We start from the raw sequence: 20,024 nt of genomic DNA on the forward strand, positions 1-20,024 counted from the left end.
AAGAATGACATACAGCGCTAGCTTGTGCAAAGGAAAGCTGTTATATTTTGGCAAATATAAGAGCCATGATTCGCCATCTATGCTGATGAAGCAACACAACATATACGATTTAAAATCCCGAAGGAAAGTTAGTTGTCTCACCTTACTTAACCACTGCCTGCAAAAGCGAAATGAAGTTGCTCAGATGTGTCAAAGCTCATTGTATGGGGAAGACCAGACACACGCAAAAGCACTGTCACCAATTTGCGCCGGCACAACTAAACTTAAAGATACCCTTTTTTCTCCAGAACTGTATCCGAATGGTTCCATCTCATATATTACGGTTCGGTTATATTGCAACAGAATCGGAACGCTGCCTCTTTATTTTTTGAGTAGTTTAGTTTTACGATGGCTGTATTTATTGTTTTGCTTGTCTTTGTTCGTTTTTATTTGCTTTTCTCTGCTAATATTACCGGCATGTGCTGCTCATGTCTCAACATCTATGCCCCTTCTGCCAAGACAGCATATTGTCTGAGTATTTGCAATAAAAATAAAAGACAATTACGAGGGACTTTAGCGGCTAAAGAAGTGAAAGGCGAAAGCATGAGTGCCGCATTCTGCTGCTCAGCAGGCACTAATTAGTACAGAATTAATTACTTACCCAGTAGGTAATTATGTAATGCTTAATTAATAATTAATTGGTCATGTCTAGTTACTTATTGATTTAATCAGTCAGTAATTAGTAACTGAACAATTAATTAACTAATTCGTAATTGATTATTCAGTGGCATATGGCCATATAAGGAACGTATTTGCGCATACTGTGGTGGTGCTCTGTTATTGGTCGAGACTTCTATGACGTCATCCTGCCTCGGCCAATTAGAGCCGCCGCAAAAGCGGGACACATTTTGTCCATGACAGCATGAGCAATTAAAGCCTTTCGCCTTAATTACTCATTCGCAATCCTTAGCGCATCTTCCGTAGTGACATCACTTGTGGTTGGCGTAATGTCGATTCAGTTTTCGTTACGTGACTTCCCGTCACGTGCTGCTTTATGCGCTCCTGTAGCACATGAAGTTCCTTGATTGCTTCCGAGTGGCTGAGACAGGAATCGCGCTGGCCTTTTTGCCACTTCTTCTGCATGGTAATCGTACTAACCTTCTGAGGCAGACATCTCCTGTTGCCATTAAAATATATCTCTCTCTCGTACTAACCTTCTGAGTCCTTCACTTCAGGGTGATTCCGGTGCTCCCATGATGCTGCTGGGAAAAAGCGCCTTCGAGATTGTGGGAATTGTATCCTACGGAGATGGGTGCAACCTGCGGCACATTCCGGGTGTCTACACGAACGTGGAGAATTACCTCGACTGGATAAAGGCGGCCATCGCGAGCACCGACAAATATGAAGTCATGTGAAAAATAAAGAGCTGCCGTCACCGTCGTACTCTATGACCATAGTATCATCACTATAACAACATCTACTTCAGGGCAAAATACGCCCACAAACCCTAGCAAAACACTTCATGTGCCAGCTGTAACCACCTCGCCCGGAACTTTAAAGTTCTTCGAGAGGGCGGCCAAATCCTGTTATGGGGAGATTTGGTGTCGGCTCAGGCCGCCAGGGTTTAGCCGCACATACCCCATTCCTGTTATTCAACTCGGCGAGCACGATACATGCGAGAAGAGTTTACTGGGAAACGCGGTGACTACATTTCTGCAAAGACTTCGTATCCTCATAAACCTTTTTGAGGAGCATAATACTTTTAGCTGTCATTGTTTTACTTTGAATCGCAGATAAAATGCAAGTTATGTTCTTAAACATGGCGTGATGTTAAACAAGTTATGTTTTTAATACGATTTAACAAACGTGTGATATGATGTCAGCAAAGCGGTAACCGCATTAGCCGATGTTCCCTGGCAATACATCGCGCGATGATCATGCCACACACAGAGCGACGGAAGTCGGCGATAGAGTGGGTCGTCTTTAAAAGTCCTAAAGCCAAGGGATTTTCGTCTCAGTCTAAAAATAGAGTCGTCACGCTATCATTAAAGGCCAAAGGGCATTTCAGATGCTAAGAAATGAGTTCTTATCACAGCAGGAAACTGTCTCATAGCATTTCATGGCCCTTTAGTTTGGTATTTAATGGCACCGTGACGGCTTCATTTTCCGGCGGAGAGGAAAATCATTTGGTTTAAGGACTTTTAACGACATAAATTATGATAAAAGCCCAGGTGCAAATTTTTATGGCAATGATTCGCATTGGCGATGAAGAAAAGGGCGTACCCTTTTGAACGGGTGATCACACAACTGGATCTGACCAATTGAAAAAAGAAACTGTACATCTAAAACTCAGGGAGAAGTCCTGCAGAAGTTATTGTCCGCGTTGCAGCCGAACGGCTAACGACCCCTTAATTCACTCCACGCGTGTCACGCCCCAGCCCTCCACTTCCTTATGCCTCTGTGCGTCGCACCGGCCGCAATGCTTCACGCGACCACCAGAACTCCTGCCATCTATTCATACGTACCACGAAGGCACCTGTAGGAATTCTAATTCGCTCACACCTTCAGGTGACCCAGCCTTTCCTGATGCAGCAGCGTCATTGATGCGGCCTGAGAAGCCAAGATCGACTAGTGGTGACGTTGTGCCAGAGAGGGAGTTATTTACACTACATCGAAGGATCATTCCGCAGAGAGCGCAATTAGATAGGCACGTACTTGGTCGCGAATATAACTCTCCACTGCCGCTACATCGGGACTCCACACCTGGTTTCCGCCCGTAGTCCGCTCACTACTGGTTGTTATAACATATGGTTCTTGAACCAGTCCTTGTCTTCTATGCGCTGTACAAATACAGAGGTGGCTTCCCCTTGACCCGTGAGCGTCCACTGAGCTGTCTCGTCTTCAATCGCTTTCAGGTTTTCATTACATGGCTCACTGCAGGAGACGTACATACCTGCGGTGGTAGGTGTACCATCCACCTGCCAGCAGTATGCCAGCAGCTTAGCTCTCCACTCTTCTAATTCCAAAATACACTATCTGGACTAGCGTCGGATGTGCTAGGTTGCTTATGGAGAGGCAGTTAGTTTCGCAGGCCGCTAAACGGTGCGTCGAGTACACCTGCACTCCCGTAGGTTATTTTGGCCTTCGTCCTGATATTCGTTTTTTTTTTTTTTTTTCTAAAAGACTCACGTCGCCTCCACCATGCTCGACCAGCCGTTCCAAAAACTAAAGGAGCGAAATGCAGGGCCGGCAGCAAGCAACACTAGAAGACACGCACTCGGCGCCGGGCCCTCTGTGCAGCGACCTCTGGTGCTGCTGCTGGACCCTGGATCTGCTTCAATCCCTTAACCCACCAGTAAAAACCCTGAGGCTCTTGCCGGCTCACTTACTCTCAGCTCCGGCCCTCGTGATTTCACGGTTAGAAAGATGCATACGCTGGTGGACCAATGAGGCTGTCACCTGTTTCCGGGATCATGATATGTTCCACAAATTGGCAATGGCCTCCTTGTTCTGCTCTTTCCCCACATTTCGATGTATTCTGCTCGTCGGTGGATGCCGGCGTATGGCCGCAGCTACCAGGACCTTCACCATGCTTTCTGCCTATAATGGACTTTGGTACGCCGTCTGCGCACCTTGAGCTGACCCACAATATCTCCACTCAGCTCCATAAGTAGGAACACACCACCTGTGCCTGTAGTTACTTTGCTATCTTTTGCATCTCAACCTCGCTCAGCTGTATTTGTAGCGATTTCTGTGGTCGTTCCAGCCTCCGGTGTCGTTCCCAAAAAGAAGCGCGAACGGTTGCGGTTGCTACTCAGATTTGCTTTGCATTTTCATCGATGATCACCTGTTCGAACTCGTCGTATAGTCACCATCAAGCAAAAATCAATGCAGGGCAGCATATTCCTACCCACTAAGGTTGTAAGTTCCTCGCATTTGGAGACGTTTGCCATTGCATTGCACTCCAACTCCACCATCCTTAACAGCCGCCTGCATTTGGCGTTTGTGCGTTTGTGGGTATTGAAGACCCCGGCTATCAGCTCCTCCGATTGCGCACGAAGAACTTGTATGTCCTGTGTGAAACATTCGTACAGGACGCCGCTATATTCCACAGGTCCTTACGAGCGCATTTATACGACCGCTAGAGCCACTGGCATACCTCCCACAGTTCATCCAGCCACACGTGCCCTGGCACGCCTTTCTGATGTGTTTTTGAGAGCACAGCACATTCAGCCAGTTACACTGTGGTGCAGACTTCCAATAAGCGACTTCCCCGTTACTTCATATAATATTTAACAATATATAGTCACAGCAGCACTTCTTGTTCCTTATCAAGCTTTCAGTGAACTACCTAGATCCTCGTATACAGTGCACTTGTCAGACGAAGCGGGTGTCTACAAATTCTCTGAATGCTGCACTAGGTAAACAAACTTCAATAGCAAAAAAAAAAAAAAAATTAAAACGTTACGTACTCATAAACCTTTTGCAATTGACTACTCTCAGGAGCTACTTCTGGGCGATGAGCGAAATTTTAAACAAATCCATGACGCCCAAAACATGAGTGACAGACGTGGTGAGCGGCAGGCGGCCCTAAGCTCGCCGCGTGGCGCGTCGTCGGGAATTATCGACAGATGTGGTTAGTACTTAAGTATTTTCTCAACTATTGCCTCGGGATACTTTCGATGCATTCTAAAGTGCCTTATTACTAGCATATGAAATGATGCATTCCATGCGGTAAATCTGGTCGTTGAAACCATTGTAGGTATCTCCATCATGTCGTGCATCATTATACACACTGATTCCGCCCGTAAAAGCTCATGGACGAAGTTTGACATCGCTGCTGAATGGGCAGAAGTTTAAGGCCGGAGAGCGAAAGAGATAACTTTGCATGCGTTGAGGACATCCTGCACCAGCGTTAAGAATAATAGGTGGCCCGAATACAGTCATGTCCACACCGAAAGCTTTATTTTGACTTTCACGTTGGCTAAAACTCACCACGATGCCAGTAAGCAGAAGCATAAAATTGATATCTCTTCCATCCCCATCTTCATAATAAACGTGAAGATGCCTTAAAAATAGTCATCAAACAAGATTTTATTTTATATTTTTTAATTTTGCTTTCATGCCAACTAGGTTTGCGTTGTATCTCGGTTCACGCAGCATATTACCATCGTCATCATCTACTTAGGCCAGTATATGGCAGTGACGAAGAAGAAGAAGGTGAAACGAAAACTCCTCGCCCGAAATGGGCGCACGAAGGAACACCGATCTCTCTAGCCGTGAACTCCTGCGGCGGATGGAGAACAGCTGTCCGTGAGGCATGTTCCAACATGCCAACCAAGGGCCGCCGGTCCTCCCTCAGGTCGTCGTCCGACCGAAGACGTTCTAGATCCGACGAGAGGGACTACCCGCTGCGGTCTACTTCGGTAAGCTTTCAGGATGAGTCTTCCTCCGATCGCTCGCAGCGCAGGTCGAAGGAGGACGACAGCAGCTCGTCTGGGGAGTATGAAATCATAGAGCTGTACGACGACTCACACGGCATAGGCGACAGGCTGGGCGATGAAAAGGAGAAGGAGTGGAGCAGTAGTAACTCGTATCAGCAGAGCCAGGCTTGCATGATTATAGCTGCCGTTATGGTCGCCAGCGCGTTCCTGGGTATCCTAATGAAGTTCGCCTTCACGCCGGGCCACTCTGGACATTCCCATGGTCTACGTAGGATGCAAGGGCGAGTGCTTGTCGATGAACCAGATGTGACGATGTCGGACGTGGTTGTGACCACTACCAAGGCAAACCTCAGCATATTGGGAGACCTAGCAACAGAAGGGAAACCTTCGACGGTGCCTGAAACTGCGCTACCTACGAAAAAGTCGACATTCACATACGAGTGCCGCACTGACGCCTGTCTGTGGCAAAGCAGGTTAATCTACGATAAAATCAACCAGTCGATCGGCCCTTGCGAGGACTTCTATGCATACGTGTGCTCTAACCGGTGGTACAACGGGGAGCTTGAAGTGCAAAGCCGGCCATACGTAGTCAGCGGGCCCGGCTTGCTCATTCTCGACATCGCGAAGTTCTTACTCCAGCAGAAGGTAAAAGAGCAACCATCACCGAACTTCCTCACTCAGTCTTCCCTGTTACTAAGGAATTGCATCCAGGCGCGCAATGCTAGCACTTCGGAGCAGGATTGGGGAGACGTTAAGAAGCTGTTCGATTCTTACGCATTAACAAACTGGCCTTTTACGACCGATCCACCGTCGACGAAGTTCCAAGACGTGCTCAAGGTTGTCGACAAGACGCTCAATCTGCTCGCCGTTGTCCACGTGACGCTGCGGAAGCGGTTCGAGAACGAGGGCTACATGTTGCACCTGGACGCGCCCAAGCTGACCATGGTCCGCCACCAAATGACGTTTCTGGACGAGGGCTTCCAAGAGTATAAGAACTGCATCAAACGCGCTTTTGTACTTCTCGGAAGCAAAGCGGAGACGGACCACATCGCCGATGACGTAGTCGAGTTGGAACGGAAGCTGGACGAAGCCTCCATGCCGACGAAAAGGTTCGTGTCCATACTGAACTCGACAGTCTCCATCGTGAATCTGAAGCGTGCGGGCAAATTAGAGTGGGACGCCTACCTAACGTACCTGCAACCGGGATCTGATAAAGTTATCGTTCTTAATTACGCTTTCATCAACAAGCTATCCGCCATACTGACGTCCACGGCTCTATCGACGCTCCTTAACTACATCGGATTCCGCATCATTGTTCTCCTGTCGCCCCTGCTGCCCAAACAGGCGGAATTTCTCATCCCGCTTAGTTACGACCACCACATTCCCAAATACAATGCCCGCCTGCAGGCCTGCATTCACCTCACGGAGCGGCTGTTCCCTTACGGAATCCGCAAGATAGCTCGGTCCGCGATGGGAAAGACGACCATGGAGCAGATCGCCTACGACCATAACCTCGACAAACTGGTGAGCAGCGTCAAGGGGGTCGTGTCTCAGACCGTAGCTCGCGCTCCGTGGCTGACTCAGAGCGAAGCCGACGTTGCAACGCAGAAGATAGAAAGCCTTGAGGTGGACTTCATCGGTGCCAAGGAGCACATGGATTCCTTGATCAGGTAATACTCGTTTATCCGATAAGGGAAGAAATGCAGTTGGATGTCCTCATTGATGGTTACGAGGAATATATGGTGTTGGTGCGTGTGGGATGTAAATAGAAGCCTTCTGGAGTGACAGGGCTTAACAATGCAAGTGTTGTCATGGAAACACAGAAGTATATAAGCTGGAAGCAGTGTGCCTTTATTAACTTGATTTTTTTTTATCACATTGATGGTGAGGGTAGTAATGTCAGTTTAGAATGCGGGTTCTGAAAAAAAAAAACGCGTTGTAGGACTTTCTAAAAGCTACGAATATGATCTAGACAATTCATATTCTGTATAACATTAGCTGAATGGTCTGACAGAAGCGGTGACGCCAGGAAGTAAATATAGACACGAAACACCAGCCTAACCAGAATGTTACACCGCATACGCTTAGCTGCACAAACACGTCTCCATTCTTTGTCAGTGCAAGTGAACAGATTCAAATGTGCATCCCCGATCGCTCATATTATAGGAAGGCCCTGGTCATATAATATCAGGCTCACATCCACCGTGAACAAACAGCGGAAAATCTGCATTAGAAGCACATTTCAATTAAAGCTTGCACTTTGCTTCTGTCGTGACATCTTTGCTTGAAGACTAGAAATGCGGTCGGTCCGCAGAGTTATCCATACGGACTTTTCAAGATCGCGTTGCATCTGCCCTTATTATGCCAACCATGCTGCTGACACGTAGATCGTTAGGGTCATCGATGTAATCTGATCTCCTTGCTTACCGTACCAGTACCCATGGAGGTCATTTCAAATGCGACCCACGGAGGACACTGCGGGGAACGCACTTCTTGCATGTCTTGCTCCAACCCGATCTGTAGTTAGCTGTGTACCTTATTCTTTACTACTTCCCTTTGAACGGGTCTACTTAGAAGGATTTACTAGTAGTCTTTTCTTCGTGCTCTGCATCTGTATCACTTTCAATGTACAGGTGGCGAACCGAAACGTGTATTCGATTTAATCAATGTTTAGCGCTCAGCTATAGACATAGCGTTGCAGATAGAAAAGGCTAGGTTTTTTAATGCCGATAAATTTATAAGCATTAAGAGAAGATGGCGCTGAAGTCCATTGCCTTCGTTGCTACTCACTTTGCAATTCTGTAATTCTGACAGTAGCAGTAAATGGCGCCTATGATGCTCCTTCATTTCCGCCCAGATTTAGAAAGACACCATTCATCTACTTGAAAGGTCCGGCAATTAACTGCATATAGAACTGTAGATTAAAGCGGTTTCCCAATCTCTAGACTAGTTTTGTGGGAGGGTTCCTTAAATACCATTTAAGGTATTTAACCGACTACACCTCTGGCCGGTCTAACGAATTTAAATGATTCCGAAGAAACCAGATCATGAATAACTCGTGCGTTTCGCTCGCGCACTCTGGTGTTTGTCTCGACAATACAAATCTTGGTGGCTGTCGAATGCACCTACACGCAGGTACTACCAGAGTAATACTCAGGTCTCGTTTACTATGTCTTCGGCGTTACGTGACTACACGGCACTCCTCAACGAGACGATGTCGCGTTACTGGCTCTCCAAGGACAACGCGGACTACGACGCGCGCTACCACGTTTCGAGTCTGCGACCGGGCTACGAATATAACGCTGGGAAAAACGTGCTGCATATACCTTTCGGCGTGGTCGCCCTCCAGCAGCGGGTGGCCCAGTCGGCCATCCCGGCCATACTGATTCCCTACGTCGTGCCGTACATCGTGGAAGGCAAGTATTGCAAAGCTGACACCTTATCCTGACAACGTCTTTTAAAAAGTAATTAATGTCAATCTCCTCAGTTGTGAACCTAAAATTAATGAAATGAAAACTTTGATATCGCTTTAATCGTTTGAAGGGCTAATTGGGAAGTTACTTCGATGGACCTGTAGCCTTCGTTTGCTTTTCGTAGTGCAATGAACAGTTGTCATGCCTACTGGACACTTTTAAATGTTATATCGGGCATCACTTTCTACGTATATATAGCTTGGATTCTGATAGTTTTCTCCGACTAAATGTCAGATATCAGCTGAACTACGGAGATGAAATGATCAAACACGCTCCAAAATTACCAAACGTGTTCGGGCTCTCATCGAGTACAGGATTAGTTAATTCAGAAGAAAAAGCTGGAGGTACGTCTGAACGAAACGTGCAACCTGACCTTGTACGAAGCGATATTTATGCATCTACTTCTGTTGCCGGAATCATGGAAATTTATAATTTGCCCGGTACTGCACCGTTACAGGAACATGCTTTCAGCCTTAACGTTGCTACACATCCGACGCGAGTTCATTATTTCTGAACGAAACCGCTAGGCCGACGAACAGGATTCCAAAATCCACGATGCTTTTTGTTTTATTTTTTTTTTTCGCTTAGATTATTCATGCGTGCAGGATGTGTTAGATGCCTTACAGGAGAACTGCTGATTATTTCTTCGTAAATTCCTCGTTTACGGCATGACCAGTTTAATTACAAGACTGTTACTCTCGAAGTCAAGCATGTAGAGTTATGCTTGCTTTTTAGTTTAGAAGTAGACCATTTTCTGGCGCATACGTGCTTGCTGGATAAATTTTTGGATAAAGTTTCTTATGGTGTAGAGTAGAATAGAGTAGATTGGTTGGTTTGTGGGGTTTAACGTCCCAGAGCGACTCAGGCTATGAGAGAAGCCGTAGTGGAGGACTCCGGAAATTTCGACCACCTGGGGTTCTTTAACGTGCACTGACCTCGATAGAGTAGAGTAGGGTAAAGTAGAGTACGGTATAGAAGAGCAGAGCAGAGTAGAGTAGGGTAGAGTAGGGTAGAGTAGGGTAGAGGGAAGTAGAGTAGAGTAGGGTAGTGTAGAGTAGAAATACTGAATACTGAGCTCCGCTCTTGGCAACCTGAAAAAACACTGAAAAGAATACCTTAATATTGTTTTCATCGTGAGGGGAATTTTGTCTTGCATCGAGTAGTTCTCACACCTACTGAACACTTGCAAATGTCATATCGGGCATATTTGCGTGCGTTACTTGGATTCTGGTATTTTTCATTAAAAGAAAAAACAAAGCTGACAAACACGTTACTAGTAGATTAAACGCCTTCGTGCTCTCGCTAAGTGCAGGATTAGTAACAGAAGATTATTTCCTGATAAGGGTTGTCACTAGAGAACCTGAAAAGGAAAGGAAGCCGTCGAGTAATATATATTGATAGCGTTCAAAAATATTTTTGTGGTTCCAATTGCTATAGCGTACTGTTGGAGCAGCAGCTACGTAAGCAATTTCTGACTTAATATTCTGCGCGCTTTTACTTATCTTGCCCCTCTTGTAACCTGCCTCGCGTTGGTTCCATGCGAAACATAAAAAAAAAAAAAACAGGCATGTACGAGGCGATCGACGTGCGAGGGTCCACCATCAATATTCGTGGCATGCCCGAGACTTGGTGGAGCAGTGAGACGCTGGTGCGGTACCGGCAGCAGCAGAAGTGCTTCACGCAGAACTACCTGGACAGCATACAACGCTTCGGCACGTTCCAGGTCAGTGGGAACTTGGAAGCGTAAGAGAAACAGCGCAAAGTCATCATAGCTTTTCGATGCGGCTCATGCCATACAGTGTTAGAGGCTGATGAGCAGTGTGACGATAAATGAGAACATCTTCGATGGAAGTTGACTTGGCTAAAATAAAACACTGGTTAGGGTTAGTATTTCTCGAGTTTTCAGCATTGCGAAGTTCCCTGCATGCGTTACCGGGAATTCGAGACAGCGGTCTAGACTGCGCAGTTGCTTCGACGCTGCGTGGCACATGAAAGAAACATTTTTCTTCTTTCTTGTTCTTTTTTTTTTCTTTTTCTGAAAAATAATTGAAAACGGTATTATCGGGTGCAGCTCAAGAAGGTAGCGGCAAATTCCCCTCAAAGGTTGTCTTTCAGCCAACAGCGTCAGCAGGTTTTCATGGCGTCGCGGTCAATCTTATTCCACGGACGCACCTGACACTCTCGCGATTTCAATTTATAAGCTATAGGCATCCACCGCTACGTCATGAAATCCGGTGGGCGTCATTGGCATCTTCTATAGGGCGAATTCGAATTCACCGCTGCGTTCTCGAGTTATGTCGACTGTAGCAAATATTTCATCAACTAAATACAGCGTTAGACCACATGACAGCAGCGCATTTCTATGCATTCGAGTAGACACATTGTCTTGCAACCCTACAACGTGCAATGCAAAGACTATGTTGTCATGCTGCCAGATTGAAAACCACATGGAGCGTCAGGTCGAAATGTAGCACAGACAGGCCCAGCGAACCTAATCGCTGCATTTTGCACCTTTCCTCGGTAGAACATCATTCTTCCTTTATCGAATAATAAATTAATTCGCAAACTATTAAATGGCAAAAATAATTTTTTTTATTTAGCTCACATTTTCAGCTCCAAACCGCTGCGGTTGCCCGTACCGTGAACAGCGATCACAATCTCGCTGTTTCAAAAAGAGGCGCGGGGCAGCTACGCCAACGACGCTATAGAACGAGCCATTGAAATTTTAGGCTGGACAATCCAATTAGTAAAATCTCCGTCGTCGCCTGCGCAGGAGTCTCCGATGGCACCGTTCCTGCGCAGTTTCATGGGTGAGATCGGGGCGCTTCAGCCTTCGTTCGAGGCGTACATGCGTGCCCTGGTGGCCCCACACTCGATGCAACGCAACTTCCGCATCCCGGGCCTGCCCGATCTGACGCCCGAGATGCTCTTCTTCGTCAACTTTGCGGCCAGCCACTGCGACCCCGTGAGCAGCCAGGGCTTGACTGCACTGGACAAGAGGAGGCTGAGATACCGCATCGCGCTGCCTTCTTCGCTGAGGGTCAACATAGCGCTACGCCACTTCGACACCTTCGCCGAGACCTTCTCCTGCAACAAGGGCACCTTCATGAACCCCGGCGCCAAGTGCAGGCTCTGGTGACTCGCTCTAGTTCCGAACTCTAGCACATGCTGCCTCTGAGACCCGCACGCCATGATCAGAGATCGAGAAACTGGTATACGACAGCATGCCAAGTAGTAGTTTCATGGAACCACTATGCGCATGCGCAGAACAATTGCTAATGAGTCTGCGAACTGCGTGTGTTTGCGTACTCATATGTGCTTTCGCCGTGCCTAGCTGTGCTCAAAGGCAGGCGCGGCAGTTAGATCTCGGAGCTGTCTTGTGACAACGGTGCACGCCTTCTCAGCATCGACCTTTGATGTTAACGAAAGTAGCTCTGCCTTCACTAGCCACAGGGACCTTCTGTGCCACCTGGTCAAGAATGGAAACCTGACGCTGCAGGAAACGAAATGCAATGCGCGAAAGCAAACTTTGAGCTCCGGGGCTTTGGTTTTTTCAACGGCAAAGGCAGCATAATACAAGCAGGTGTCAGGTGCAGGCACATGACAGTAGAAGTTCGCCACTGTGCACTACCATGCTTTTGAGTGAGTAACGCCTATGGCACGCGATAGCCAAGGCAAAGGACATGAAAGCAATGAAGGTTGCACTGCGGCTAAAGAGAATGGTTATGGGGAAAGTGTGCTAAAAAATGCTTTTAATAAACAGGTTTTGCTACAGAATTTTGATTGCTACTTAACCGATGGAAGTATTCCACGTCTACATTTATATAGTGCAAATTGCACGAAAATTGCTAAGTAACACCTCTTGCCCACGCACACTCGCAGTAAAGCTCACTTTGGCGTCGATATAACGCCATTAGTGAAATATTTCGCCTGCAGTTCTTTTAACGAAACCAGCTTAGAGGTACTTACGAAGCGCTACAGGAAACACGTGGTTTGCAAGTTTCTTAATAAGCAATTTGAATTGCTTCAATGAAGCTCCTCAAAAAGTCATGGTGAATTTCATCGTAGCTATTTCGCTGCAGAGGACAGGGCATATAAATGACGATGGGGATGTGCACTTCCAATATGGAGGAGAAATGGGCGAGGCAGCTGTTGCAAATATATGTACAGTCTGTGTCACCCTTGCATTCAACCCTCGAGCAGTGCACATCAGACAAAGAAGACTAAAATGAAGGATTTCTGGGCAAAGTACACATGCTCATGCTTGCCTTCTCTTCTTCCTGACAAGTGTGGCTCCTGAAACCTATAGCACTGCAACTAGTATATGGCAGGGGTCTCAAACTAATATTGCTATGCGGGCCGTTCTGACAAAAATTTCGTCCATCGTGAGCCGGGAGCCGGAAAATAAAAAAAGTAGAAACCATAGATAAAGGTAGAAACAGGGAAATAAAAACAAAAATAACTTAAACTAAACTTCGACATCTCCTTTCCGACCATGGCCTACCACTTTTCGCAGGAAAAAAAAAAAAAAAAAAAAAAAAACAGCGCAAGGTAGATTCAGCCAAAACGCCGATGGGCGCCACTTCACGATGAATCTGAGAGGGCTCGGAACGGTTTAACGAATAATAAATACAATCAGTTATTAACAAACTAAAATTTAAAAAAAAAAAACATAGGCTTGAACATGGTGGGTAAGGGCTGTCTGGCCTCTTGCTCTTAGAGTGGCTGACGACTCTGGGATGTACACACTCAGTTTAAACAGAACCCTTTTCCTCCGCGATATACATCTTCGACTCATTTCACTCTCCTATTTCTAACGTGCAGTCCCTGTCCTAAATAACGTATTTCCTAAGCACTAAATAACATTTTTCCTCGTTACCTATCTTAAGCTGTTGCTCCCTCCCGAGGTTTCTGAACATTACTTTAATTTTCTGCATATTAATTTTTGGACCAGGTGTCTGTTTTGCTTGTCTAGTAATTGCGCAGCGTTTTTTTACTAGTGCAGTGTTTTCGTGACTTCGTTGGATGAGCATGAGCTTCTGGTAAGTTTGAGGCATACATTCGCGTGCATACCCGTTGCCTCATTTCTTGCGTATTTTGTTCTCTTCATTTCAAACTACGCGTCTGTCGTGTGTTTCTCGCCCGTCGCCTATTTGTCGCTGCCCACAAGTATATACTACAAGTGTCCCGTGTCCCCCATGTATCCAACACCCGTGTCGTCTACGGTTTCCGCATCGGTGTTTGCCCTGAGAGAGAAAGAGAGAGTATGTGTGTGTGTGTGTGGGGGGGGGGGGGGGGGGGGACTATGTTTACACCGACATGGACAGCCAGTGGGAGGCTCTTCTCCTTGCCGGCTCTCCTGCACCGTGGCCTATGGACAGCAACCCCCGATTTTCAAGTTTCCCGCTGAGTGCAAGGGTGCAGCAGTTTCCGCCTTATTCGACAGATGGCGACAAAACACCGCTGGACAGTTGACAGTTGACCGCCGTGTGATGCGGACGCGTGTTCCATCGCTCCTCCGATTGCACGTGACTACCGGAAACGGACGGACTGGCTACAGCGGGAGCTTCCGAAAGCGTCAAATAGATGAGTTCTTTCTTTTATCAACTTTATTTCGTTTTTCGGCTAGTTAGGTTGGGTGCAGCCTAAAGAATAGATTTTAGATCTTTGTCCTAGCGCGCCCTGGTTTTTCGTGCCGGCAGCTAGGTTTTCTCGGCGTTTATTCTTTAACTATTTTGTTTAGATAAATATTCTTTTTCTAGGCTATTGGCATTCGCAGAATTTATTTTAACGCGTGTTTGCTAGTCATTTTTGTGTCTTCCTTTTCCAGTTTGTATATTCTGAGAATTCGTAGTAGAAATAGTTCAGTTGATAGATGCTTAAGATGTGCAATCAAAAGAAGGAAAAGTGCACTCAGTGTGAGGCGCAGGTTAATCTCAAGGAAACGCGTTTTGACTCTGTAGGTGAAGGGGAAGGCAGCGACGATTTGTGTCGGTGTTGCGAGCTGAGTGCGCGCCTAGATAGATTTGATCAAGAAAGGGGCAGTTTAGTGTCTCGTGTGGATGATTTAGAAAATGAAGTAGGTTTGTTAAGGGCAGAAAATCAGAAACTGCTAGGACAGCTTTCTCAAATGAAAAAAAAAAAAAAATGACCGACTTTGTCCGTGGAACCAACGAGGACGGGCATTCCAGTGCGGCCCACGTGGCTGGGACCAGCACTGGCATGGAAGGCATAAGCAAAGTAGGTCAGGCGGATCCGAACCGAGAGAGTTATTTAGAGGCAGCTACTAAGAAGCCAGAAAAAAAGGAAGAAATAAGAAAGAATGAAAATCCCAGAGAGAAGAACACAGATAACCGAAAGCAGGAGCCAACAGTTGGGAGAGGGAGAGAGAATGCCCAGGTGCTTATCGCCGGAGATTCTAACATGAGCAGATGCAAGCGAGATATCTTGAAGCGTGTGAAGGGTGATAAGCGAATGTTAGTTGGAACCTTCCCAGGGGTGACAATGAGGGCAGTGCTGAAAGAAAGTAAAAATAGGCTGTTGAAAAATTCTCAGAGCGCAATATGGTGATAGTAGCCGCGGAGCTAAACGATGTCCTAAATGGTGACGCTGCATGAGTGGTGGAAAGTTTAGCTAAGGGAGTTTACGATATCAGGGAGATAACACAGCAAGCGCAGGTAGCTGTATGCACAGTACCGGAGGGGCTAGGATCGAACGGAAAGCTGGAAAAGGACGTGGTGACAGTTAATCAGGCCATAAGAAAGTTAAGCCTGAAGAAGCGTTTCGAAGTGGTTGAAGTAAACAGGGAAGTCCATAAAGCAGGTTTTGACAGGGCCTTTCAGCGAGATGGCATTCATTTTAGCAGAAGGGTAGGAGCAGAGATCGGCTGACGCCTGGAAGGCAGGGCTGTGGTTTATTTAGGGGGTCCGCGAGGGCTCCATGCACAGAGGAAGCTAGAAGTGAAGCAGAAGAAAGCGTAATAACGGAGGCTGAGCCCCCAAAAATGGCTAGTAGGGGGTCGAGAAAGAAAAGTACAAAAAAAAGAGATTTAACACTAGGATCAGCTACATAAGCATGCAAGGAGGTAGAAAAAGAGCGAAATGGCTAGAGGTACAACAGAAGTTGAAGAATGACAAAATAGGTGTGTACGCTCTACGCGATGCTCATCTCAGGGATCTAGAAGATCCGCCGTTTGTAGAAGGCCACGTCTGGGAAGGATGCAACAAAACGAAACGAAAAAAAAAAAAAAAAAGCTGGAGGGGTAGGTATGTTGATACACCAGGGAACAAACTGGCAAAGAATAAAATCACCCTTTAAAGAACGTATCTGGGTATCAGGAACAAATGCTGGCGTAAGGACATGGCTAATGGTAGTTTATTTAGGAACTGGAAACCAATGCAGGCAAGAAAACAAGGATCTTGTGGAATGTCTCAGTGACGATATAAGCCAGTTTGGAGACGGGGCCAATATTATTCTACTGGGGGACATGAACGGCCACATCGACGATCTGGATGGATACACGAACTGTAACGGGAAGATAATGCTAGATTTCTGTGAGCGACATGACCTATAGTTATAGTAAATAAAGAAACAAAATGCGAAGGCCAAATCACGCGGGAATTCCGCAACAGGCAGACGACCACTGACTACTGTAATGTCGCAGGGAATTTATAGCAAGGTCACAAAAATGGAAATGGACGAAGAAGGAGAGTGTAGTCTGAGAAGTGATCATAAACGTATTAGTCTGCAGATGGGGCCCTTGATGAAAAGAGAAATGGAACTTAGACAAAAAGTAAACGCAAAAATAAACGACTGTCAAATAGCGCAGATAGCAGGAGACATAGAGGAAGCACTAGAGAAGCCCCCCATGGAAGACTGGGGTTATGAGCAGATAGAACTACTAAGGAGGAAAATTAAGGAGGTTAAAGCAGCAAACCGCTGGAATGGAAAGGGGGAGCCACGAAGCTGGTGGAACAAGGAAATCAGGGAAGCCATTGAACAACGACGGGCTGCTTCAAAGCAACACCGAGAGGCAAAGAAAACACAGGTATCTCAGGAGGAAAAATAGGAATCATATCGACAAAAGAAATGATGTATAGGCCCTCGTCCAAAGTAAAATAAAGCAGTCCACCGATCGCTGGATGGCTGACATACACGATGCCTCTAGAGGCGGACCAAGAAAATTCTGGGACCACGTAAGCTGGTTAGGTAAAAAGAATCAAAGAAAGCAGGACCGGATTCAAGGTAACGAGGGAAATTGTTTAAAGGGAGACAACACAGTGAACTACATTACATCAGTTATAGCCGAGTCATTTAAGAGCGACGGTAGGGTAATTGTCCGCAAATCAGGAAGCAACACAAGATCGCAGAATACAAAGCAGCTTAGAAAAGACCAATCTAAACTGGAAAAAGGCAGAAAAAAATATTCCTCAAAGCACATCTACAGGAATAGATGGAATTCCGATCAAGTTGATTAATGAACTTGGTCCAAGAAGTAAGGAAACGCTGTTTAAAGCTTTGGAAACAGTCATAACGAATAAGCAAATTCCGGACAGCTAGCGGCAGAGTAAAATGAATTTGATTTATAAAGGGAAAGGAGAAAGCTTGCACATAAAATCCTACAGGCCGATTACCACAACATCTGTTATGTATAGGTTGGCCATACAGGCGGTGAAATTAAAGGTGCAAGCATGGGTAGAAAGTAACAAGATACTCGGAGAACTTCAGAACGGCTTTAGAAATGGTAGGCGCTTAGATGATAGCCTATTCGTGCTTACACAATGGATCGAAATATCTAGAGTGGAAAATAAACCTTTGTATATGGCCTTCCCGGACATGTACGACAACGTAAACAGGGAACTCCTGAGGAACATATTAAAAGAAGAAGGTATCGGTTATGAGCTAACAGAGTTCCTTCAGGAAATATACTGGGATAACAAAGTAGAAATTACATGGGAAGGGATAAGAAGTACGGAAGCTATCAAGGTATGCAAAGGATTAAGACAAGGTTGTCCTCTATCACCGCGGCTGTTCACGCTTTATATGATAAACCTGGAACGGAGGATACAAGAAAGTAACCTAGGTTTTAACCTGTCATATAGATTAGGTGAAAAGGCGGTAGAGCAGCGCCTCCCCTGTTTGATGTATGCAGACGATATTGCGCTGCTATAGAGTGGAAGAATTGCAAACTCTAGTTAAGTATTGGAGTAGCAGATGTTAAATATCTCGGGGTATGGGTAAACGAAGGACTGGCATACATTGGAAAGCATGAGCAGTCACTTAAGGCCAAAGGGCGAAGAAATGCCGGGATAATGAAGCATAGGGCATTGTGGGGATACAACAGGTAGGATTTTTTAAAGGGTATTTGGAGAGGAATTATAGTGCTCGGGCTTACTTTCGGAAATTCGGTTTTGTGCCTAAAATCAGAGGGACAGTCGACATTAGAAATAAATCAGAGAGCCGTCGAACGATTAGCACTAGGTGCCCATGGCAAAACCACAAATGAGGCGGTACATGGAGATATAGGCTTGTCATCTTTCGAAGTACGGGAAGCTCAGAGTAAAATATTATATGAGGAACGCCTGAGGAAATTGGACCGTATCAAATGGGCAGCTAAAGTATTTAAATACCTATACCTAAAAAACGTTGACTCACAGTGGAGGAAAAGAACTAGGGAACTAGCCAGTAAGCATGCTGGTCACAAGGACGAATAAATAAAGAGCGTTAAGCGACAAGTGAAAAACACAGAAGGTAAAAATTGGATAAATTCGATGCAAAAGTAGCAGGGTGTGGAGTTATACCGAAAGTGGAAAAGGCAGATCTGGAAGGAAGCTTTCTTTGATAACTCAAGAGGCAGTGCCCTACTTTTTGAAGCTAGATAGGGGTGCCTTAGAACACGCAGCTTCAAAAAAAAAAAAAAAAAAGATTACAATGAAGATGACGCATGTGTTGTATGCGGTAACTCCAGTGAAACAATTGACCATATTATACTCGAATGTAACGGTCTCCATATGGAAGTCAGTCGATACAGGCGCAGTCACTCTTCCTGAAGGTCTGGGATTTAGAGCATACCTGGCAAAATTACTTTTGAAAAGGAATTAAATTATATTACTATTTACTTTGCTGAAAATTGCAGAAAAATAATTAAATTACGTTACTCATTACTTCTCCCAAAAAGGAATGAAATTGCATTACAATTACTTTTACTGAGTAATTCAATTATTTTAAATTTACTTTCTCTGTTTCCATCTATGCAAAAACTAAGTAAACCTAGTAAAAAAAAAACTTGTCCTCCAGGCGCGAAGCACACACATTCATTCGTCTTTCCGTCCCAGAGAGCTATTCCTTCCTTCTCTCCTATAGCACTTGCCATTACAAGAACAAGACCAGAGCAAAAACCGGAACAGACCAGACGCACTTCAGTAAAAGTAATTTCGAAAGGAATGAATTACTTTTGCTGCGAAATTACTACCAAAAGTAATTCATTACATTACTATATTACCAAAAGAAAAGCGTAATTACATTACAAATTACCAAAAAGTAATTAAATTACAGTAATTTCAATACTGTAATTCAATTACTGCCATGTCTGGTTTAGAGATACCACGGTGGCCGGGTGAATAAACCGACGGTGGAAGCTAGCAAAAAATGACTGGAGGATTGGTGGCTTAAAAGCAGAAAAGTGACATAATGTTAGCTAAAGTAGAAACAAAAATTCAATAAATAGAACGATGGTATAGTTAACCAATCTAAAGTAATACTTAAAATATAGGGAGAAAAATGAGCATGATAGCTACTGCTACCGCTCCGTTTCAAAGGGGACGCTCCTAGGCTCCATCCATCCATTCCATCCAGCTAAGACTTCACCCACTGTGGGTGCTTCACATTCACGCACTTCACCTTCACTAATAGCTAATAGCGAATAGTCCCAAGTGATGTAATTTCCTGAACAATTGAGGAACTTATTTGCTGACTATGCAGTATGCAAGAATGTATTTGTATCGGCTTGTTTAGGTGATTTCAAGAACCGCGCTTGGGGCTTTCCCTACAAGCGCGGTTTTCTAACTAATTTCACTAACTTTCAAGCTGGGCTCTCGACTTCTTCGTTGCCAGTAACGCTCTACCAATG

At 45.5% G+C, this 20,024-nt stretch overlaps 1 protein-coding gene across 1 annotated transcript; it reads left to right on the forward strand.

Moving 5' to 3' along the window:
• The first annotated feature begins 5,309 nt into the window (after positions 1–5,309).
• LOC146179294 (neprilysin-1-like) lies at positions 5,310–12,035 on the forward strand. Its single transcript, XM_084579862.1, has 4 exons — positions 5,310–7,093; positions 8,559–8,839; positions 10,462–10,619; positions 11,670–12,035. Exons 1-4 carry the CDS (start codon positions 5,310–5,312, stop codon positions 12,033–12,035), a joined length of 2,589 nt encoding a protein of 862 aa, XP_084435988.1.
• Positions 12,036–20,024: the final 7,989 nt, after the last annotated feature.

This window comes from Amblyomma maculatum, chromosome 9 (genome assembly GCF_055883805.1).
Source record: "Amblyomma maculatum isolate TAMU_Amacu chromosome 9, ASM5588380v1, whole genome shotgun sequence".
Taxonomy (NCBI): domain Eukaryota; kingdom Metazoa; phylum Arthropoda; class Arachnida; order Ixodida; family Ixodidae; genus Amblyomma; species Amblyomma maculatum.